Source organism: Lucilia sericata, unplaced genomic scaffold (genome assembly GCF_015586225.1).
Source record: "Lucilia sericata isolate MDLA Ls3-8-SP2 unplaced genomic scaffold, ASM1558622v1 Contig002197F_arrow, whole genome shotgun sequence".
Classification (NCBI taxonomy): Eukaryota; Metazoa; Arthropoda; class Insecta; order Diptera; family Calliphoridae; genus Lucilia; species Lucilia sericata.
In genome coordinates, this window is record NW_023996031.1 from 25001 (window position 1) to 48284 (window position 23284).

At 32.8% G+C, this 23284-nt stretch overlaps 6 protein-coding genes across 6 annotated transcripts in view; 3 read left to right on the plus strand and 3 right to left on the minus strand.

The window, feature by feature from the left end:
• Positions 1–1679, minus strand: part of LOC119613568 (vacuolar protein sorting-associated protein 33B) — a 3472-nt gene extending 1793 nt beyond the window's left edge. The window contains 5 exon segments of the mRNA XM_037969591.1: positions 1–69; positions 72–193; positions 1089–1297; positions 1299–1404; positions 1467–1679. The exon segment at positions 1–69 is cut by the window's left edge and continues 1793 nt beyond it. Of these exon segments, the coding sequence (XP_037825519.1) occupies positions 1–69; positions 72–193; positions 1089–1297; positions 1299–1404; positions 1467–1627 (667 nt within the window). The 5' untranslated portion in view covers positions 1628–1679.
• Positions 1680–2166: 487 nt separating this feature from the next.
• Positions 2167–3044, plus strand: LOC119613571 (ribonuclease P/MRP protein subunit POP5). The gene is made up of 3 exons (XM_037969595.1): positions 2167–2268; positions 2330–2570; positions 2843–3044. Exons 1-3 carry the CDS (start codon positions 2249–2251, stop codon positions 3017–3019), a joined length of 438 nt encoding a protein of 145 aa, XP_037825523.1. The 5' UTR covers positions 2167–2248; the 3' UTR covers positions 3020–3044.
• Positions 3037–4699, minus strand: LOC119613570 (adenosine 3'-phospho 5'-phosphosulfate transporter 2). Its single transcript, XM_037969594.1, has 3 exons — positions 3643–4699; positions 3401–3582; positions 3037–3333 (listed from the first exon to the last, which is right to left on the minus strand). Exons 1-3 carry the CDS (start codon positions 4456–4458, stop codon positions 3174–3176), a joined length of 1158 nt encoding a protein of 385 aa, XP_037825522.1. The 5' UTR covers positions 4459–4699; the 3' UTR covers positions 3037–3173.
• A 604-nt stretch (positions 4700–5303) lies between these two features.
• On the plus strand, positions 5304–12369 carry LOC119613567 (calcium homeostasis endoplasmic reticulum protein). Its single transcript, XM_037969590.1, has 13 exons — positions 5304–5460; positions 5610–5780; positions 5844–6196; positions 7529–7691; positions 7902–7974; positions 8412–8486; positions 8906–8982; positions 10030–10228; positions 10324–11226; positions 11290–11457; positions 11524–11811; positions 11876–12047; positions 12115–12369. The coding sequence occupies exons 1-13, from the start codon at positions 5436–5438 to the stop codon at positions 12211–12213; spliced, it is 2766 nt and encodes a 921-aa protein (XP_037825518.1). The 5' UTR covers positions 5304–5435; the 3' UTR covers positions 12214–12369.
• Positions 12370–12766: 397 nt separating this feature from the next.
• On the minus strand, positions 12767–14179 carry LOC119613569 (probable malonyl-CoA-acyl carrier protein transacylase, mitochondrial). The gene is made up of 2 exons (XM_037969593.1): positions 13116–14179; positions 12767–13051 (listed from the first exon to the last, which is right to left on the minus strand). Exons 1-2 carry the CDS (start codon positions 14073–14075, stop codon positions 12884–12886), a joined length of 1128 nt encoding a protein of 375 aa, XP_037825521.1. The 5' UTR covers positions 14076–14179; the 3' UTR covers positions 12767–12883.
• A 556-nt stretch (positions 14180–14735) lies between these two features.
• Positions 14736–16865, plus strand: LOC119613575 (the record flags this gene model as incomplete). Its single annotated transcript, XM_037969600.1, has 5 exons — positions 14736–15063; positions 15128–15291; positions 16125–16256; positions 16336–16490; positions 16551–16865. Coding segments are annotated over exons 1-5 (882 nt in total), but the record flags the coding sequence as incomplete, so codon positions are not given.
• Positions 16866–23284: the final 6419 nt, after the last annotated feature.

Here is a 23284-nt window from a genome sequence, read left to right on the forward strand (position 1 = left end):
TTTTTGGTAAAGGCCCAAGTTTATTTAGCATTTTAACAATATTTTCAGAATGTTCACCAAAGGTGAGTGTAAGTCGGGGCGGCCGCATAAAATTTGTAAGACTCTTAGCGAGTGAGCTATGGCAGGTAGCAAAGAGCTGTCATTTCTCATATAAGCCTGTAGAAAAATACCTTAAAGATAAAGTGAAGTATTCTAATTATTAGATAGATAGATAGATAGATAGATAGATAGATAGATAGATAGATAGTAGATAGATAGATAGATAGATAGACAGATAGATAGATAGATAGATAGATAGAGAGATAGATATATAGATAGATAGATAGATAGATAGATAGATAGATAGATAGATGATAGATAGCTCGCTCGCTCCGCTTCGCTCGATCGCTCGCTCGCTCGCTCGCTCGCTCGCTCGCTCGCTCGCTCGCTCGCTCGCTCGCTCGCTCGCTCGCTCGCTCGCTCGCTCGCTCGCTCGCTCGCTCGCTCGCTCGCTCGCTCGCTCGCTCGCTCGCTAGGCTCGCTCGCTAGCTCGCTCGCTCGCTCGCTCGCTCGCTCGCTCGCTCGCTCGCTCGCTCGCTCGCTCGCTCGCTCGCTCGCTCGCTCGCTCGCTCGCTCGCTCGCTCGCTCGCTCGCTCGCTCGCTCGCTCGCTCGCTCGCTCGCTCGCTCGCTCGCTCGCTCGCTCGCTCGCTCGCTCGCTCGCTCGCTCGCTCGCTCGCTCGCTCGCTCGCTCGCTCGCTCGCTCGCTCGCTCGCTCGCTCTCGCTCGCTGGCTGGCTCGCTCGCTCGCTCGCTCGCTCGCTCGCTCGCTCGCTCGCTCGCTCGCTCGCTCGCTCGCTCGCTCGCTCGCTCGCCCGCTCGCTCGCTCGCTCGCTCGCTCGCTCGCTCGCTCGCTCGCTCGCTCGCTCGCTCGCTCGCTCGCTCGCTCGCTCGCTCGCTCGCTCGCTCGCTCGCTCGCTCGCTCGCTCGCTCGCTCGCTCGCTCGCTCGCTCGCTCGCTCGCTCGCTCGCTCGCTCGCTCGCTCGCTCGCTCGCTCGCTCGCTCGCTTCCCCCTCCCTCCCCCTTCCCTTTGGCCTTTCCCTCCCCACCCCCCCTCATCCCAATGTATGACATCCCAATTATAACGATGCAAACCTACAACGCCAAACAAACCTTCCTTTTCCAGTATTTGAGTGAAATAGCAAAAGCACGATGGAACACATATTATATGAAAAAATTTAAAATGTGTGTCTTCTAACCATGATGACGATGACGTCTGAGATTTACAAATCAACTTGATTTGTTGCAGTACACGACTAAAACGTGAACAAATCACTGCGTATCATATACAGTTGAACTTGATCTGGAGAGGTGCGAGTGATGGCATTGTCAGGATTTAATTTGAATATACGTTGGATACCTTTAAGTCTAAATATTTAATTAATTATTAAAATTATTGAAATATTTCGATTCATTTTCTTATGACTCACTTTAGCCAAGAAGCTGCACAAATATGTTCCAAGGGTTTTATAAGGGCTGATTCGATAATTAAATCTTTTTTGCCAGGTATAGAACATAAAATAGTTTGCAGTTTTTCCTGTGCTATTAGTTGAAATCCTTGTAGTTTCTTGTCCAATGAAGAAGCCTGCATTTTTGTTGTTTCCAAATTACAAAAAGAACTGTTGAATCAAGGTGAATTCATATATGGTGGTGGTAGTTCGGCAACAACAAAATTTTACATGTATATTGTTTTTTCATTTGCACAGATGTTGAAACAATTTTACATAAATTATTCAAAATACTACATAAGTTTTTCTTTGTTTTAACGAAAACCTTTAATATAAAGATCAAACAATAACAAACCTTGACAGGGTGCAGGGTGTACAGAATACAAGGTGACATCACCTGCCGAGCTGATCATTGTTTACAATTTTTTATACATAGACCTGTGCAAAGGCTTAAACCGCACGTTTGTCAAACTCCATATAAAAAAATTTGACAATCGTGCGTTTGCTCTCAAGTGCTGGTACCTTGTTAAGTATACCATGACTAGGTGCAATAAGAACTTCAGCTTCAATAAGAAATCAGCTGAATAAATTACACCACCTTATAATAATTCGCCTTGATTATAGCATGAGATAAAAATTAAGCAGCTGTTTTTTGTTTTGATGAGAGTTTTTTTTTTGTTTACAACAAAAAAGAGAATAAGAAGAAGTAAAACAAATTAAAATACACGTTGCATTGTTTACATTTCTTTAAATTTGTTTTTATTATGGTGCGCATAAAAAATCGGTAATTTGTGTGAAATTGTTATATTAAAATGTTAATTTCTATCAAATTTATTTACTTATAGTTATGTTGTTGTACAAATTATACCACACAATGCACAAACCAAAGTTTTACACCTAAAAGATCACATTCTTTCCAAATGTATAATGTCACATGTCCAAAAGTTTTATGGTGTCTATGGGGCTGGCTTATTGGAACATGGATTTCGTGTTAAATATTGCAATGAAAGGACTAAAATTGCTATAATACGTTGTTCTCATTATTCGCATAAATTTGTCACCAGCATATTACCTTTAATAACAGTGGTAAGTAGAATATATTTACGACTTCTCCGGAATGATAGTGCTTTATGTATGTGTGTATGTACATAAGTCGGTCAATGCGTTTGTAATTTTTCTTTTCCGCCACTTGTTGAAGGAGCGTTTCACTCCTTTATGACAAATAGATCATCTGATTAAGATGAATCTGTCACAGAGAAAGAGCTAGAGGCGAAATTTACGATCACTTCACATTTTCATCAAAAATATATTTTCCCAAACTTAGAATAAATAAAAATAAATAAATTTCTTTCATTTAGATCGGTGAAACTCGAGCTAAATTTCGAACTATATATACGGGAGCTACAATCATGCAGTGCAATAAATTTATTATAAAACATCAACAGAAATTCCTGGATTGTATGGTGGGACAAATTGAATCCGCGAAAGAAAGACAAGATATGATAAAACGTGTATTGGAATTTGAAATAAATTAATAAAACACCAATACGAATATTACAATAAACTGCTATTTTATTTAAAGCTGAGTATAGAGTATGTAAATGAATATTTTGTGTTTTCTTTAAATTACAAAAAATTTGAGTCTTTAAATAAAACTAGAATTACTACGTACTTACTTTTTTAACAAACTTAAACTTCTACTAAAAATTTGCGTGAGTTCGTTGTTTTACCCAGCATATAAAGAGACTGTTTAACTTTATGCTGCAAATCATTAAAGGTTAATTTATGTTTTTTACTATAAACATTAAGATATATGCCTAAAACTACCACCAAACCAGACCATAGATATCTAAAATGTAAAAATAAAACAATTTAGTTTGAATAGTTTATAAGTTCAAAAAAAAAAAAAAACTTACTGTATGGTAAAGGGTTTGCTAAAGAACACAAAGGAAATGGCTATGGTAACAGCTTTACGTGCTGTAGTTACTGTAGCAGCTACAGGCGCTCCACTGCTCTTAACCAAAGCCAAAACAAAATGTATACCCAGATAACCGGAAAGACTAAAGAAAAAACCATAACCAAAAGATTCACGAGGATGCTGGAATAAAAAGTTTACAAATTAGAAAAGAAAATTATGATTAAAATGTATAATACTTACCTCTAGACAAAAAGCAAAACCACTAAAGAAGTTGCCCGTCACCATCATTATGACAAACAGATAAACAAAACCCAAACCATAGGAAAATAAAACCACCTCACTGCTGGGAGCACGATAATCACGCATGGCCTTTTCCTGAACATTACCAATGGCAGCATCACATAATAGAGCACCCGAGATCATGGCGACACCCATAGCATTGAAATTTGGTGATATTTGAGAATCGGCCAAAGTAAACCAGGCCAAACCCACACACATGGCCAGTGCGGCCGCAAAATCCAAAGGACCATAGCGTTTGCCTTGTATAAGTATACTACCCACCATTACAGGAATTAATTTGCAACATTTGAATATCACTTGAGTGGGATAGTTTAAAAACCCCAAACTAGAGTTCGACAAACCCATGGTGCCTAAAGTTAAAGCTGCCAAAATGACATAAGTATTCATTGGTATATTCCTTTGCAATGCTGCTACACCACTACGTTTAGCCTCTAAGTTACGCTCCAACAAACCAAAACATATATAGTAACCGAATTGTATGAGGGTTAAAAACCAACCATAGGACTTGAAACCCTCTTCGGTAAATATTAACTCTTGCAAATAGCCATACAATAAATACAAAACGAATACCCCAGCACAACTTAACAGAAATTGCGTAGTTTTATTATAGTGTGTTAGTTCGAAACATAATATCCTCATTTCCGGTGGTTCTGTGTTATCAGTTGTGGAATTTTTGCGCTGTAATTGCGCTCCTGCTGAAGATCCAGATTCACCATTCTTATAACTGTTTATTTGTATAACACTATTTTTACTCATTGTCACAAAAGTTATTTGGGGTACTGGGGGTTTTTGGAGGTGGTTTCTATTTAAGTTTACGCAATAAAACACTATTCTAACATTTTTGTATACCCAGCGAATTCTTATCGAACTGTAATTTAGCAATACTATTGTACTTTATGATACTAATTAAAGTGAATGTAAACGTCAACAATAAATCTGAAAATTGTTTGTTTACATTTAAAATAACGTCAAAGCAGGCCAGCAGAAAGAAACGTTGTTAATTTTAAAGCCGGCTATATTAGGCCGTAGTTAAATTTTGTTTACTATCGCCGTCAACTAACAATTGATTCGAAGCCGAAACCAATTTTTTTGACATTTAATGCCGGTACACAGAGTGGCATTTTAAAAGTACTATTTTATGTGAAATTATCAAAAAACGTTTCTGATAGACCGAAACAGAGGACTCGTACAAAATCTGTTTATATTTTCCATTGTTAATTCAAATTGTTTAAATAATTTTTATTTATATCCTATTTTCAAAACAAACCTAAACACTTTAATTTGTATGGTGGTAATATTGTTTATTGTTTGGGGCTAATAATAGCTTTTCTGGAAATCCAAATTTTTCTGTTTTATATGTAAGAAGTACATACAACTTTGATGTCTTATAATTCTAAAGAACGCACAAAAAAATGTTTACACTCATGAACTTAAAATTAAAAGAGCTATCACCCCTCGAAAAAATTATTAAAATGCAAGATGGTATAGGGATCTAGGTCTTTACTTATTTCAAATTATCAAACCGTTTTACTTAAAAAACGTACACGTTTTTTTCCATAACTACATATTATTGCAACTCTGCTTTAACAAATGGCGTCCTGAAAATTTTCCACTTTTGACAGCTTACAAAGTAAAAATTTTTTTAGCACGTCGTTTAAGAATTTTTTAAGAAAGTTGCAAATATTATAACAAAAATATTGTAAAAATAAGCATAAAATAGCAAATGGTATAAAATGGACGGACCGCCACCTCCTAGAGGTAAATATTTTAAAAGAAACTCAATTTTTATGCAAATAAAATGAATTTAAAAAATGGCTAATGAACGCCCCGGCAGAAAGGCCTATAGATTCTTATGGATACAGACAGTTCTTAATTTAATTTTTCTTTTCCCACTTTTTTTAATGCAGATGTTAGTCTGCGTAATATTATTGATAAACTGGCCGAATTTGTGGCACGCAATGGACCAGAGTTTGAAATGATCACAAAACAAAAACAACAAAATAATCCCAAATTTGAGTTTCTCTATGGTGGGGAACATGCGGCCTACTATCAATATCGTGTGGCTGCGGAACAAAATTGTAAGTGAAATTTTTGTAAAATATAAATAATTGAAATTATTTGTTTGTTTTTATTGTTTAAAGATTTAAAACAATCATCTGGTATTGCTAATACACCTACACAACATTTTACCCAAGGACCACCACCGAATATGTTGCATCACCCGGCTGCTGGTCAAATGCAACAACCACCACCAATCGGTCAAAATGACACAAATAATTCATTTAGTCTTAACCAACCGCCTCCCAATCTTCAACTATGGAATGCAAATGCCTCAGCTCTTAGCAATAACTCCTCACAATCACCAGCCGCTAATGGCAATAGTCAATCTGTAGCCATTAATTATACAGCACAAATAGAAGCTTTAAATATGCAGCAAAATACCTTGCGTGAACAAATCCGCCAATCAGAAGCGAATCTAACAGCACAACATACGGTAAATTTTTATTTAAAAATTTCTTTAAAAAAAAAACCCTTTTCATATGAAAGCTATTATCATTAATATTCGCTTTAAGAAGTTAGGTACTAATATTTTACTGCATTTATATTTTTGCCGGGCGGGTTTTAATGAGAAGAAGGGATTTTTTTTGCTTTGATATACCAAGTCTTGCCCTATGACAGATTGTGTTTAAAGGTTGAAAATTTAGCGAAGTTTGCTGAAAATAATGCAATATCTATATCAGAAGAAAGCTATTTCGGAAACCTTTCATTTGATATATACATCTCTAGAAAACTTATTATTTGTTCAAGATATATAAAAAAATATGGCTTTTACTTAGCTGGCCCGAATATGTATTCCATTCTGCTGATGTCTTAAAAACAACTTGTTTTTGTTTTAAAAAATAACATTGCAAAAAGAAAAGAATAAACATATTTCTCTCTCAGGACAGGATTCTAAACCATGACCAATTATTATTAAATTGAAATAGTTCGATTAAAATGAAATACTTTAATTTACGACTATACAGGCTAATTAATTTTCAATTAATTGCTAACGGATGATCGCTAAATGCGAATCTGGCCTCAGAAGATTTTCGAGATATCAATATCAAAATTTTGGGATACGATACCTGGTGAAATGCTCACACCCGATTCGTACTCAGTCACTCAATCCCTTAGAAATTTTGTTCTGAAATATTTTATTAAAATGTTTACTAATAATGGAGAGAATGGAGTTTTGCTGTACATTCACAAAAATATTTCAAAATGTTTTGAAATTTTACAAAAACATTTCTTACATTCTTTTAAATTCACTTCCGCAATATGCAATATGGCCTTGTCTATCTTGAGTCCTAGTGAATTGATAATATTTACTCCAATGATCAAATTATTGTGATTTCTGTTTAAGCTTAGGCTTTTTCAGTTTTGACAACGGGAAGTTTTTTCTTTAAACTTTATAACATTTGTTTAATTACTATTTATTATGTATATTTTTTATTTATTATTTTACTTACAATCTCATTTTTAATGTCTACATTTAAAATTTTACTTTACTTGTATATTTTTTATAAAAAAAAACAAAACTCGAAAAAAATCCCAAATTCAAATAATCTCTGCTACAAAATACATACGAAACCATATAATTACCAAAAAACCAAAAACAAAATATAAATAATAAACATTAAAAATTATATATGTTCTCTGACTGACCAAAAAAACACAATCATTGTGTTGAATAAATATATTTCCAAAAAACCAATTGCTACTGCATACAAAAACCACATAAAAAAATACTATATAAAATATAAATATACCATGGGACATTTAGGCACTGATGGCACAACAAAAAAAGCAAATTGAAGAAGCTATAGAGGATGCACAAAACACACAATTAGATAAGAAAGCTGATGAACTAAATATTTCATTAAATGAATTCGATGGTATTCTACAGCCCATAATTGATGCCTGCACCAAGGATAGTATTTCACAAGGTAAATATAAAACACCATTTCAATCAAACTAAAAAATCAGTTAGAAAAACTTTTCTATTATTCTATTACTGAAAAATTGCTGAAAATCATTTGGATTTTCTTTAAATTTATATTATTTTTAAATAAATCTTAAAAAAAAAAACAAAATAATTTAAATAAAAACTTCATTGTTTAGCAAATAAAATAATATATTTAATGTTGCAATTTTAGGCAAAAACTGGATATTACAGCACTCATCCGACAGCGCTAAAAACAATGTCGTTTTACAATATCTTTTAAAAAAGTATGCGTCTGTTTATAAGTTTAAGTTCCAATTTCTTTTTTGATAACATTTTATTTGTATTTTATATATATATATTTAATGACAACCTTTTTACACAAATGTTATTAATGGTATTTAACTCTTTTTACCAAACATGATGAGTATTGATTGATTGATTGACTTATTCTCAAAATATTTGGTCCTGGAATCCTGTCAACGACTTTTGTTTGGTTACATACATACATATATTTGTTTTTAAATTGGAGTTGTGGTATGACTTAACAGACTTAAAAATGACCTAATATCAAGGAAAGACGGACTAAAGAAAAATATAAGACCATTACTACAAGACCTTAACGAATGAATATTCAACCATTCAAACACAACTCTTATAGTGTATATCGAAAAATGCACAACAAAAAGAAAAAAACAAATATCGTTTATTAATTTATTTTTAGGGCTTTGATGGATGGTACAACATTTCAACAGAAATTACATCTTATTTATTTAATTAATGATATTCTACACCATTGGTAAGTTTTAATTTAATATTTATTATGTGTATATTAAAAAAATATGTTTAAGTAGGTTTAGGCTTGCTTGTTTTTAAACCATATTTTTTTATTTATTTTGGGAATTTGTTAAAGTGTAAATTGGGATGGGATTATAATAATAATAGTCAAAATTTTAAATTTTGTAATATTAAATGTGGATATAAAGATATTTGAAAATTATATCCCGAAGATGTCGAAATATGATTTTTTTCAAAATAAAAAAAATACAATACAGAAAATATGATCGATTTAAAAATTAAGAATAAAATTTAGGGAATTAAGCACTGATAGATAGACAGAGTAAATTATAAAGTTAATTTGGTAAAAATTTGGGAAAATATATTGTCTTGATATTTCTTTATAAAAAAAAGAAAAATATTAATTACATATTTTTACAGTGTTCGGAAAAATGCAAATGATTTGAAAAACAGCCTGGAAAATGTTGTTATACCCATGTTTTGCAGTGCAGATTTAAGTAAGTTTATTTTATTTTAATTTCCTATCGTAAAAGTCGAAACTTATTTAAATATTGAAGTTATATACATCCAAAGACTTATCTCTGTACTCCTAATTCCTAAAAAGACATTGTGTATAACAGTTTTTTCTATAGAAAAATGTTCAGAACAGAATTTTCTATAGAAAAATGTGTATGACAGCTTTTTTTTTGTTCTATAAAAAAATTTTTGTATAACTTTTTATGAAAATTTTTTATAACAGTTATTTCTATATAAAAATTTGTGTATAACAGTTTTTTCTACAGAAAATGTGTGTATAACAGTTTTTTATAGAAAAAATTTAGATAAATTTGTGTATAACAGTTTTTTTTTACAGAAAAATGTGTGTATAATAGCTTTTTTTATACAAAAATGTGTGTATAACAGTTTCTTCTGTGGAAAAATGTGTTTATAACTGTTTTTTTTTATGAAAAATGTGTGTATAACAGCTTTTTTTTATGAAAAATGTGTGTATAACAGCTTTTTTTTTATGAAAAATGTGTGTATAACAGCTTTCTCTGTGGAAAAATGTGTGTATAACAGTTTTTCCTGAAAAAATTCTGTACAACAGTTTTTCCTGTAGAAAAATGTGTATAGAACAGCTTTTTCTGTATAAAAATTGTGTTTTTCCCGTAGAAAATTTGTGTATAACAGTTTTTTCTATGGAAAATGTGTGTATATAACAGTCTTTCTATAAAAAGCTGTGTGTATAACAGTAATTTCTATTGAAAAAAATTGTGTATAACAGTTTTTCTACAGAAACATTTATGTAAAACCTTTTTTATAGAAAAAACAGATAAAGAAAAATGTATAGCAGTTTTTCTATAAAAAAATATTTATAACAGTTCTTCTAAAAAAAAGCTTATACCAAACTCGATCATATAACAATGTTTTCTATAGAATGTGTGTATAAGTGTTTGGATTATTTTTAAACTGAAAATTTCGCTTTCGGTGGGACTCCTACTATTTGCTATTAATATAATAAAATCTCTTAATATAACTGTAATTCAAAATGTATACTTTTCTAGTCGCCACTACCGAACAAAGAGCAAAACTGACAAAACTCCTATCACTATGGGAATCGAAAGCAAAATTTTTCGATGCATGTGTTATATCGAAATTACAATCTCCCGATTCTTCAATGCATGAATACAAAACAAATTTACAAAATTTACATCATGAAGTTACAGCTAAATTTACGCAGGCCGTTAAGGCACAATTGGATAAGTATGATGGATAAACCAATTTTTATATATTTAAAATTGTAGAATAATTTGGAACGTAATTAATATTCCGTATTTGTGCTAAAAAATTTATTGCAGCTATCAAAAACAACATAAAATTTTTATACAACATGCCACCCAACAAATAACCCAGTTAGAACAGCAGAAACAACAATTAGAACAGCAAATGTTGGCTGCAGTTATGCCAAATACTTCTGTCATGCCACCAACATCAGTGGGCCAACAACAACAGCAGCAGCAACAACAATCACAACATCAGCAACCACAGCAAGTACCACAGCAACTTGTTAAGAATATACCCTCTTTAATGGCTCAGAAAGTCGCCATGCCTGTAATGGATGATAATGATCATCGTTATGGTAATCAACAGGGTGGTCAACAACAAAACAATAATTTCTTTATACCCGACTTGTCGAAACCACCACCAGGTTTTATGAGTGGTAATGCCAATATTGGTCCTGTTACTCAAATGCCTGCTTTAATGCAACAAGCACCATTTGCTCATATGAACAGTAACATTCCAGTCAATCAAAATCTTAATAATCCTCCTCCGAATTTATTAACGCCTGGTGGTGATCTGCTGGGTAATGTCAACAATTTAAATGTGGATTTGTTAAATGTCAATGCAGCATTACAATTAGTTCAGCAGCAGCAGCAGCAACAACAACAGCAGCAACAACTTTTAGCCTACGATCAACAAGCAAAAATATCTTCTGCTGGTGTTATGGACAATGAAGATGAGAGTATACCACCACCACCTAGTCTGCAGTTAGAAACTGAAGCTGAGCAATTACCTTCTGCTGCTTATTACGATTTACCCGCTGGTCTAATGGTGCCTTTAATTAGACTCGAAGATTACCGTTATAAGCCCTTGGATCCTGTCGATATACGTTTGCCACCACCAACACCACAAAATGAACGTTTAACGAATGCTTTGGCAGCTTTCTATGCTCTTCCCACACACGACAGGCCGAGAGATAAGTAAGTGTTCAAATGTTTTCATAATTATAGACATAAATTAATATCTACCTGTTACTCTTGCAGTGAGGGCTGGGAAAAACTTGGTCTATATGAATATTACAAAGTTAAAAATGCGGCCAGAAAACAAAAGGAAGAAGATATTGCTAATGGAGTGCGTGAAAAGTCGCGTTCACCCTCGCCCATTATTATGGCTAAGCCAGTGCCGAAGAAGGTCAACAAGAGATGTTATAGGTGGGTATTTCCAAATGTTTTGTTTATATTTTTTAAACAACTTCTAATAAATGCTTTTTAAATTAGATCGAAAAGTCGCAGTCGATCTCGCTCACCTTATAAATCAAAATCACGTTCACGCTCACATTCTCCTCTACCACAGCGATCACAAAGTAATCGTGGCGCCGGTGGAGGTAATGATAGAGGACGTAATAATCGCTACAACCGACAAAGAAGTCGTTCGCCGCGACGATCACCTCCACGCGATAGAGAACGTGATCGCGACCGAGATCGCGATAATAACGATAATAGTCGTTCGAACGATCGCAATACAAGAAGAGAACGTGAACGTTCTGTAACACCACCTAGTTTCTTGTAAGTACCAATGAAAATATTTATTTTTTCTATTAAAATTTGATTTCCTTTTTTTCCCGTTCAGTGGCAGCAGTTTTGCCAAGCCAAATGAATTCATTGAAGAGTCCAACAAAGGACATCAAATGCTAATGAAAATGGGTTGGGCAGGCACTGGTACCGGTTTAGGTACTAAAAATCAAGGAATTGAACAGCCCATTTCAGCTGGCGAAGTAAGGGATCGTAAGGATATGTATAAAGTGAGTTTCATTTTGTCTATATATATATTTTTTTATTTTATTATAATTATTGTATTGTTTCACGCAGGGAGTTGGTGTTAATATGAATGATCCCTTTGAGAATTTTCGTAAAAATAAAGGTGCTGCGTTTGTACATCGTATGCGTGCACGCGACGAGAAAAGTTAAATTTAAAGACATTAATGTTTCAATAAACAAATTACGTATTAGTTTGTTCTACTTTTGTTTCCTTTAACATTTAATTTTATTTTTTGTAAAAATACAAAATTGATTTCAGTTTTAATAAAAGAAAAGGATATAAATTAAAAATAAAAGAGATTTTTCGAAAATTTTTGTTTTATTGAAACTTCTGGTAAATTCTCCCTTTAGAGAATTTTTCATAAATTTCTTAAGAGAATTTCTGATAAATTATCTGTTTTTAAATAGAGTATTCAATAAATTCTCTCTTTTTAGAGAATTATCAATAAATAATTACTTTTTAGAGAATTTTCGATAAATTCTTTAAACTTTATTTAGAGTTTTCGATATATTTTCTTTATATAAAATTTTTAATAAATTCTGTCTTTATAATTTTCCAAAAATTCTTTTTACAGAAAATTTTTATAAAATCTGTTTCTTTGATAATTTTCTATAAGTTCTCGAAGTATCAAAGTATTTTTGACCCCGAAATGTTTATGATTTTTTAGCAATAGTTTACTATCTTATTCAAACAAAACCAATTCGAACAATAAATTAGAAATTTATTGATTATATAAAGTTTTTAGCACTGCTTTTTAAAAATATCATTAAAAATATTTACACAATATTAACAACAAAAGAGATAAAACAAATAACGACACTAGGCTTCTATATGATATGCAGTATTGGCAGCCTTGGCATTAACTTTTTCAAGAACTGGTATTAAACCTTTTCCGGGACCACATTCAAACGTTCGTGGAAAATCAACGCCCTGCTGACGTTCATACATTTGATGCATAGTTTGTTCCCATTTCACAGGGCGAACAATCTGGAATAAGATTAATAATACATAGATTAAACTTTTGAGAAAACATATGTATGGATAAACCAACCTGTTTGGGTAACATTTTCTGTATTTGTGCCACACTTTTGTAGGGTTTACCATCGATATTTGAATAGACTCGTATTAAAGGTTCTTCAAGTTGTATTTTACTTAAAGCTTTAGCAAAAGGTTCAACAGCCGGTTCCATTAGAGGTGTATGAAAGGCACCATTTACAGCCAAACGTTTCATGCGTCTTATTTTTAAACTCTTGGAGTTCTTTTCTAAAAATTCTATAGCTTCTACATTACCAGCAATAATTTTACAATGAGGATACATATAATTGCCAACGCCACAGTAGGGTTTCTCTACGCCCTTGTCTATACACCACTGTAGGGCTTTAGCACAGGCAGCGCCAATTTCCGTATCTGGAGCATATAATACCATGGCCATGGCACCAGTCGCCTTATCACAAGCCATTTGCATGGCATTGGCACGTACCTGCACCAATTTAAGACCCTTATCGAATGGTATAACGCCGGCAAATACCAAAGCCGTAAGTTCACCCAAACTAAAACCGGCCGTGGCCACACAACTGTCTATAGCTTTGGGACGTTCTTCTTTCAATTGTTCCAAAGCAGCTAGCGAAGATACCATTACAGCCGGTTGAGCATGTTCGGTACGATTTAGTTTATCTTTTGGCCCTTCCAAGCACAATTTCAACAAATCATAGCCCAGAACTTCATTAGCCATTTCAAATATGCGTCTTGCTTCTGGAAAACGCATAAGTCTACTGGCCATACCTACATATTGTGTTCCCTGGCCCGGAAATAATACAATTGATGTTTCTTTAGGATCAATCTTAGGTCTAGCAACTTCTTCGTCAGTGGCTAACATATTTTGCAAAACTTTCGTTTGATCTGAAGCAGCTTGCTCAGATTCTGTGGGTTTTTCTTCAACTTTACTGCATTTCAGACGTTGCAGTGGCAAGCGTCTAAAATTGTTAGTTAAATTTAAACGTAAACTAAACATTTTAAAACGATTTAAATAAATAATTCACTTATAAAATCTAGAAAATATTATTTCTCCCAAAACCATTGACACCGGCTAAAGTTTTTTTAACAGCTGTTTACAGAGTTGCATAATTTTTTACCAGATAGTATATTTTTGATCAAGGCGAATTCGCTTAAGGTGGTGCAAGTCATTCAGATGAATTTTTTTAGTTCGCCTCGCATGGACTGCGATCAATGTTTGTTATTGTTTAAATTTTTTATTTAAAAATGTCCGTTAAAACGGAGAAAAACTTCGCTAGTATTGTGAATTATTTATGTAAAAAAAATAAAAACACCACCTTATATGAATTCGCCTCGTTTTTGATAAACAAACAAAAAACTCTAAAAAACTGTTATAACGGTATTGTAGCAAAAAAAGTATACAACAAATTCGTACGAGTTTTGTGGTACTTAATTACTTTTTTAATGTAAAGTTAATATTTCCCAATTAAATATTTTCTATTTATATACAATTTGCTTAGTTTATTAACAAATTGTTTAATTGTTTAATTCTATTATAACATAAAATGTCTCATATCATGGTATCAATAACTTTTTTATAAATCAAAAAGCTTGGTACCAAACACGGGTTTTAAATCAAAGTACTTATCAGCACTTGTTGCATTATAATAAGTGACAAATAAAATTTTAGTTTCCCGCTAGTTTTGGTTTAGAAATGTTTGCGTTCAATGTTTGTTAAATGTGTTTGTGTTTTTGTCTTCCGATAGTTTTAAAAAGTTTGTACCGTTTTGTTATATTTATTTATAATAAAATTAGTTCAAATTTAGTTAAACTAAACCGTGTTAAGTGTGAAAGTTAATTGTGCGTAATAGTTATTAAAAAACAATCAAAATGTCTGCAAATAATCCAAATAGCGTGGAGCCTCCCGTTGATTTGCGTGCAGCTGTTGAAGTTCAACAGGATTTGGCTGCTGCCTGTGCTTTACATTCGGAAATTGTTTGGGATGTGTAAGTTTTTTAATTTTTTTTTTTCTTTAGTTCAGTTTATATTAGTTTAGCTATTTGTTTTCAGTTTAGGACCCGATCAATCCGATATTTTAATTAAAAAACTGGAATGTATGTTTCCTGACGACAAAAAAGTTTATACCTCAAAACAGGACATCCGAAAAACTAAGCAATATAACGCCAGGATTAAGGAAATAAGAGTTAAATTATTCCGTAACATTTGGCAACAGAGTATGTTTTGTTTTATTTGCAAACTATTTAAAACTGTGATAAGTTCGAGGTTTTAAACTACAGATCTGTGAAGTGCTGGGACAAACCTACAAATTAGGTCGCCATATATACATATACCTATAGATAGATAGATAGATAGATAGATAGATAGATAGATAGATAGATAGATAGATAGATAGATAGATAGATAGATAGATAGATAGATAGATAGATAGATAGATAGATAGATAGATAGATAGATAGATAGATAGATAGATAGATTAGATAGATAGATAATAGATAGATAGATAGATAGATAGATAGATAGATAGGATAGATAGATAGATAGATAGATAGATAGATAGATAGATAGATAGATAGATAGATAGATAGATAGATAGATAGATAGATAGATAGATAGATAGATAGACAGATAGACAGATAGACAGATAGACAGATAGACAGATAGACAGATAGACAGATAGACAGATAGACAGATAGACAGATAGACAGATAGACAGATAGACAGATAGATAGATAGATAGATAGATAGATAGATAGATAGATAGATAGATAGATAGATAGATAGATAGATAGATAGATAGATAGATAGATAGATAGATAGATAGATAGATAGATAGATAGATAGATAGATAGATAGATAGATAGATAGATAGATAGATAGATAGATAGATAGATAGATAGATAATATTTGTTACAAATATGATTCTTAACAACAGCATTTTAAAAAAATTCAGTGAGCATCGAAACATAGAATTTAGAGACTATATCCATAGGAGTCTAATATAGATTACTCTATTGCATGTTTCTAATATAATATTTGTTTGTTTTAGGAAAATACACTAATGGAGCTTTGTTGCATTCCATAATTTATATAATCGTAACTAAAGAATTAGATCTTGAAAACGCAAAATATTCACATAATTATACAATCCATCCGATATTTCGTACTAGACGTTGCTTAAGTAAGTTTAAATTTGTTTACATAAATGACTAATAACTAATATACTTTTTACATTTTTTTCAAATTTATACAACATTAAGATTCTAATAGCAGTTCGGGCTGCTGTATGATATTTATCGATGAACAGTCTCGTATATATCAAAATTGGAATGATTTTGTGAAAAATAATGTTTTACCCGTTGGCATAATGATAGCACCTGCAAATGGTAGCTATTCATTAGATCAAAACGATAATGTAATTATGTGCTGTTCTCTTATTCTAATGAAAGTTATTGCATATTATAATTACTTATAGGTGCAATTGGAATACGCAATAACTCCGGCCTATTCCAAAAAAACGTTAACTAAGATGGATAATTTCATTGCAGCTGCTTCGGTTGTCGGTCAAGCAGCAACAATGTTTCATCCAGTTTTTGCTGTCTTAACAATAGGCACAAAAACTTATGAAACTATAAGAGACTATCAAAAACTGTCTGATAAAGTTCAACGAAAAACAGCGACCAATTTTAACGCCAACTTAAATTTAACAGCAAATATTATTACCTTAACATCGTCAGTGGCTACGTTTGGCGCATACATGACCGTTGCCACAGGAGATCAATTATCATTAGTGAGTATTTATCCTTAAACTATATATAATTTTTATTGAATCAAGTACAGTAACAGAACAAGTTATTGAGTTTTTAAGGGTAAAAATTTGATTGATTGGGAGAAGAATTTATTAATCACAAAATATTTTTTTTTCATTTAAACGCATTTAAGGAATATAGAGTTTTTTTTTTTAACGAAGATGAAGCAATTTTTAGTTTTTTGTCAAAATTTTAATTTTTTGTTAGAAAAATCAAAAATCGAATTTTGGTGGGAATTGAAAGTGATCACAGATTTCAATTCTTTTTGTCCAAAGGCCTTTAGTTTAGCCAGAAAATGGATTTTTAAGTTTTCACTCAAAAATCAAATTTTTGTGGGAAATGAAAGTTATCACAGATTTCAATTCTTTTTACCCTAGGGCCTTTAGTTTAGCCAGAAAATGGACTTTTATATTTTCACTCAACAATCGAATTTCTGTGGGAAATAAAAGTGATCACAGATTTCAATTCTTTTTACCCTAGGGCCTTTCGTTTAGCCAGAAAATGGACTATTATGTTTTCACCCAACAATCGACTTTCTGTGGAAAATGAAAGTGATCACAGATTTCAATTCTTTTTGCCCTAGGGCCTTTCATTTAGCCAGAAAATGGACTTTTATGTTTTCACTCAACAATCGAATTTTGGTGGGAAATAAAAGTGATCACAGGTTTCAATTCTTTTTGCCCTAGGTCCTTAAGTTTAGCCAGAAAATGGACTTTTATGTTTTCACTCAAAAATCGAATTTCTGTGGGAAATAAAAGTGATCACAGATTTCAATTCTTTTTGCCCTGGGGCCTTTAGTTTAGCCAGAAAATGGACTTTTATGTTTTCACTCAAAAATCGAATTTTGGTGGGAGATAAAAGTGATCACAGATTTCAATTCTTTTTGCCCTGGGGCCTTTAGTTTAGCTAGAAAATGGACTTTTATGTTTTCACTCAACAATCGAATTTCTGTGGGAAATGAAAGTGATCACAGATTTCAATTCTTTTTGCCCTAGAGCCTTAAGTTTAGCTAGAAAATGGACTTTTCTGTTTTCACTCAAAATCGAATTTCAGGGGAAATAAAAGTGATCACAGATTTCAATTCTTTTTGCCCTAGAGCCTTAAGTTTAGCCAGAAAATGGACTTTTATGTTTTCACTCAAAATCGAATTTCTGTGGGAAATAAAAGTGATCACAGATTTCAATTCTTTTTGCCCTGGGGCCTTTAGTTTAGCCAGAAAATGGACTTTTATGTTTTCACTCAAAAATCGAATTTTGGTGGGAGATAAAAGTGATCACAGATTTCAATTCTTTTTGCCCTGGGGCCTTTAGTTTAGCTAGAAAATGGACTTTTATGTTTTCACTCAACAATCGAATTTCTGTGGGAAATGAAAGTGATCACAGATTTCAATTCTTTTTGCCCTAGAGCCTTAAGTTTAGCTAGAAAATGGACTTTTATGTTTTCACTCAAAATCGAATTTCAGGGGAAATAAAAGTGATCACAGATTTCAATTCTTTTTGCCCTAGAGCCTTAAGTTTAGCCAGAAAATGGACTTTTATGTTTTCACTCAAAATCGAATTTCAGGGGAAATAAAAGTGATCACAGATTTCAATTCTTTTTGCCCTAGGGCCTTTAGTTTAGCCAGAAAATGGACTTTTATGTTTTCACTCAACAATCGAATTTCAGGTGAAATAAAAGTAATCACAGATTTCAATTGTTTTTGCTCTAGGGCCTTAAGTTTAGCCAGAAAATGGACTTTTATGTTTTCACTCAACAATCGAATTTTGATGGGAAATAAAAGTGATCACAGATTTCAATTCTTTTTGCCCTGGGGCCTTTAGTTTAGCCAGAAAATGGACTTTTATGTTTTCACTCAAAATCGAATTTCAGGGGAAATAAAAGTGATCACAGATTTCAATTCTTTTTGCCCTAGGGCCTTAAGTTTAGCCAGAAAATGGACTTTTATGTTTTCACTCAACAATCGAATTTTGATGGGAAATAAAAGTGATCACAGATTTCAATTCTTTTTGCCCTAGGGCCTTTAGTTTAGCCAGAAAATGGACCTTTATGTTTTCACTCAACAATCGAATTTCTGTGGGAAATAAAAGTGATCACAGATTTCAATTCTTTTTGCCCTAGGGCCTTTAGTTTAGCCAGAAAATGGACTTTTATGCTTTCACTCAAAAATCGAATTTTTGTGGGAAATAAAAGTGATCACAGATTTCAATTCTTTTTGCCCTAGGTCCTTTAGTTTAGCCAGAAAATGGACTTTTATGTTTTCACTCAACAATCGAATTTCTGTGAGAAATAAAAGTGATCACAGAATTCTATTCTTTTTGCCCTAGGTCCTTAAGTTTAGCCAGAAAATGGACTTTTATGTTTTCACTCAAAAATCTAGTTCTTGTGGGAAATAAAAGTGATCACAAATTTTAATTCTTTTTGTCCTAGGGCCTTTAGTTTAGCCAGAAAATGGACTTTTATGTTTTCACTCAAAAATTGAATTTCTGGGGGAAATAAAAGTGATCACAGATTTCAATTCTTTTTGCCCTGGGGCCTTTAGTTTAGCTAGAAAATGGACTTTTATGTTTTCACTCAAAAATCGAATTTTGGTGGGAAATAAAAGTGATCACAGATTTCAATTCTTTTTGCCCTAGGGCCTTTAGTTTAGCCAGAAAATGGACTTTTCTTTTTGCCCTAGGGCCTTGAGTTTAGCCAGAAAATGGACTTTTATGTTTTCAATCAAAAATCGAATATCTGTGGGAAATGAAAGTGATCACAGATTTCAATTCTTTTTGCCCTAGGGCCTTTAGTTTAGCCAGAAAATGGACTTTTATGTTTTCAATCAAAAATCGAATTTCTGTGGGAAATAAAAGTGATCACAGATTTCAATTCTTTTTGCCCTAGGGCCTTTAGTTTAGCCAGAAAATGGGCTTTTATGTTTTCACTCAACAATCGAATTTCTGTGGGAAATGAAAGTGATCACAGATTTCAATTCTTTTTGCCCTAGGCCCTTAAGTTTAGCCAGAAAATGGACTTTTATGTTTTCACTCAACAATCGAATTTCTGTGGGAAATAAAAGTGATCACAGATTTCAATTCTTTTTGTCGTAGGGCCTTTAGTTTAGCCAGAAAATGGACTTTTATCTTTTCACTCAACAATCGAATTTCAGGGGAAATAAAAGTGATCACAGATTTCAATTCTTTTTGCCCTAGGGCCTTTAGTTTAGCTAGAAAATGGACTTTTATGTTTTCACTCAACAATCGAATTTCTGTGGGAAATAAAAGTGATCACAGATTTTAATTCTTTTTGCCCTAGGGCCTTTAGTTTAGCTAGAAAATGGACTTTTATGTTTTCACTCAACAATCGAATTTCAGGGGAAATAAAAGTGATCACAGATTTCAATTCTTTTTGCCCTAGGGCCTTTAGTTTAGCCAGAAATGGATGTTTTCACTCAACAATCGAATTTCAGGGGAAATAAAAGTGATCACAGATTTCAATTCTTTTTGCCCTAGGGCCTTTAGTTTAGCCAAAAAATGGGCTTTTATGTTTTCACTCAACAATCGAATTTCTGTGGGAAATGAAAGTGATCACAGATTTCAATTCTTTTGCCCTAGGGCCTTTAGTTTAGCCAGAAAATGGACTTTTATCTTTTCACTCAACAATCGAATTTCAGGGGAAATAAAAGTGATCACAGATTTCAATTCTTTTTGCCCTAGAGCCTTAAGTTTAGCCAGAAAATGGACTTTTATCTTTTCACTCAAAAATCGAATTTCAGGGGAAATAAAAGTGATCACAGATTTCAATTCTTTTTGCCCTAGGGCCTTTAGTTTAGGCAGAAAATGGACTTTTATGTTTTCACTCAACAATCGAATTTCAGGGGAAATAAAAGTGATCACAGATTTCAATTCTTTTTGCCCTAGAGTCTTAAGTTTAGCCAGAAAATGGACTTTTATGTTTTCACTCAACAATCGAATTTCAGGGGAAATAAAAGTGATCACAGATTTCAATTCTTTTTGCCCTAGAGCCTTAAGTTTAGCCAGAAAATGGACTTTTATGTTTTCACTCAAAAATCGAATTTTGGTGGGAAATAAAAGTGATCACAGATTTTAATTCTTTTTGCCCTAGGGCCTATAGTTTAGCCAGAAAATGGACTTTTATCTATTCAGTCAAAAATCTAGTTTTGGTGGGAAATAAAAGAGATCACAGATTTCAATTCTTTTTGCCCTAGGGCCTTTAGTTTAGCCAGAAAATGGACTTTTATCTTTTCACTCAAAAATCTAGTTTTGGTGGGAAATAAAAGTGATCACAGATTTCAATTCTTTTGCTCTAGGGCCTTTAGTTTAGCCAGAAAATGGACTTTTATGTTTTTACTCAAAAATCGAGTTTTGGTTGGAAATAAAAGAGATCACAGATTTCAATTCTTTTTGCCCTAGGTGCTTAAGTTTAGCCAGAAAATAGACTTTTATGTTTTCACTCAAAAATCGAATTTCAGGGGAAATAAAAGTGATCACAGATTTCAATTCTTTTTGCCCTAGAGCCTTAAGTTTAGCCAGAAAATGGACTTTTATGTTTTCACTCAAAAATCGAATTTCAGGGGAAATAAAAGTGATCACAGATTTCAATTCTTTTTGCCCTGGGGCCTTTAGTTTAGCTAGAAAATGGACTTTTATGTTTTCACTCAAAAATCGAATTTTGGTGGGAAATAAAAGTGATCACAGATTTTAATTATTTTTGCCCTAGGGCCTTTAGTTTAGCCAGAAAATGGACTTTTATGTTTTCACTCAAAAATCTAGTTTTGGTGGGAAATAAAAGTGATCACAGATTTCAATTCTTTTTGCCCTAGGGCCTTTAGTTTAGCCAGAAAATGGACTTTTATGTTTTCACTCAACAATCGAATTTCAGGGGAAATAAAAGTGATCACAGATTTCAATTCTTTTTGCCCTAGAGCCTTAAGTTTAGCCAGAAAATGGACTTTTATGTTTTCACTCAAAAATCGAATTTCAGGGGAAATAAAAGTGATCACAGATTTCAATTCTTTTTGCCCTAGAGCCTTAAGTTTAGCCAGAAAATGGACTTTTATGTTTTCACTCAAAAATCTAGTTTTGGTGGGAAATAAAAGTGATCACAGATTTCAATTCTTTTTGCCCTAGGGCCTTTAGTTTAGCCAGAAAATGGACTTTTATGTTTTCACTCAACAATCGAATTTTAGGGGAAATAAAAGTGAACACAGATTTCAATTCTTTTTGCCCTAGAGCCTATAGTTTAGCCAGAAAATGGACTTTTATGTTTTCACTCAAAAATCGAATTTCAGGGGAAATAAAAGTGATCACAGATTTCAATTCTTTTTGCCCTAGAGCCTTAAGTTTAGCCAGAAAATGGACCTTTATGTTTTCACTCAAAAATCTAGTTTTGGTGGGAAATAAAAGTGATCACAGATTTCAATTCTTTTTGCCCTAGGGCCTTTAGTTTAGCCAGAAAATGGACTTTTATGTTTTCACTCAACAATCGAATTTTTATGGGAAATGAAAGTGATCACAGATTTCAATTCTTTTTGCCCTAGGGCCTTTAGTTTAGCCAGAAAATTGACTTTTATGTTTTCACTCAAAAATCGAATTTTGGTGGGAAATAAAAGTGATCACAGATTTTAATTCTTTAGCCAGAAAATGGACTTTTATGTTTTCACTCAACAATCGAATTTTTATGGGAAATGAAAGTGATCAAAGATTTCAATTCTTTTTGCCCTAGGGCCTATAGTTTAGCCAGAAAATGGACTTTTATGTTTTCACTCAAAAATCGAATTTTGGTGGGAAATAAAAGTGATCACAGATTTTAATTCTTTTTGCCCTAGGGCCTTTAGTTTAGCCAGAAAATGGACTTTTATGTTTTCACTCAAAAATCGAATTTTGGTGGAAAATAAAAGTGATCACAGATTTTAATTCTTTTTCCCTAGGGCCTATAGTTTAGCCAGAAAATGGACTTTTATGTTTTCACTCAAAAATCGAATTTTGGTGGGAAATAAAAGTGATCACAGATTTTAATTCTTTTTGCCCTAGGGCCTTTAGTTTAGCCAGAAAATGGACTTTTATGTTTTCACTCAACAATCGAATTTTTATGGGAAATGAAAGTGATGACAGATTTCAATTCTTTTTGCCCTAGGGCCTATAGTTTAGCCAGAAAATGGACTTTTATGTTTTCACTCAAAAATCGAATTTTGGTGGGAAATAAAAGTGATCACAGATTTTAATTCTTTTTGCCCTAGGGCCTTTAGTTTAGCCAGAAAATGGACTTTTATGTTTTCACTCAAAAATCAAATTTTGGTGGGAAATAAAAGTGATCACAGATTTTAATTCTTTTTGCCCTAGGGCCTATAGTTTAGCCAGAAAATGGACTTTTATGTTTTCACTCAAAAATCGAATTTTGT

Bases quoted from the DNA above. Each gene is read 5' to 3' on its own strand.
- LOC119613571 (XM_037969595.1), top strand. From the start codon at position 2,249: ATGGTGCGCATAAAAAATCG. The intron at 2,269-2,329 runs GTAATTTGTGTG...ATTTACTTATAG, and splicing joins ATGGTGCGCATAAAAAATCG to TTATGTTGTTGTACAAATTA. The intron at 2,571-2,842 runs GTAAGTAGAATA...TCTTTCATTTAG, and splicing joins TATTACCTTTAATAACAGTG to ATCGGTGAAACTCGAGCTAA.
- LOC119613570 (XM_037969594.1), bottom strand. From the start codon at position 4,458: ATGAGTAAAAATAGTGTTATACAAATAAACAGTTATAAGAATGGTGAA. The intron at 3,583-3,642 runs GTAAGTATTATA...TTTTTATTCCAG, and splicing joins GTTTTGCTTTTTGTCTAGAG to CATCCTCGTGAATCTTTTGG. The intron at 3,334-3,400 runs GTAAGTTTTTTT...TTTACATTTTAG, and splicing joins AGCAAACCCTTTACCATACA to ATATCTATGGTCTGGTTTGG.
- LOC119613567 (XM_037969590.1), top strand. From the start codon at position 5,436: ATGGACGGACCGCCACCTCCTAGAG. The intron at 5,461-5,609 runs GTAAATATTTTA...TTTTTAATGCAG, and splicing joins CGGACCGCCACCTCCTAGAG to ATGTTAGTCTGCGTAATATT. The intron at 10,229-10,323 runs GTATGATGGATA...AATTTATTGCAG, and splicing joins GTTAAGGCACAATTGGATAA to CTATCAAAAACAACATAAAA.
- LOC119613569 (XM_037969593.1), bottom strand. From the start codon at position 14,075: ATGTTTAGTTTACGTTTAAATTTAACTAACAATTTTAGACGCTTGCCA. The intron at 13,052-13,115 runs GTTGGTTTATCC...ATCTTATTCCAG, and splicing joins AGAAAATGTTACCCAAACAG to ATTGTTCGCCCTGTGAAATG.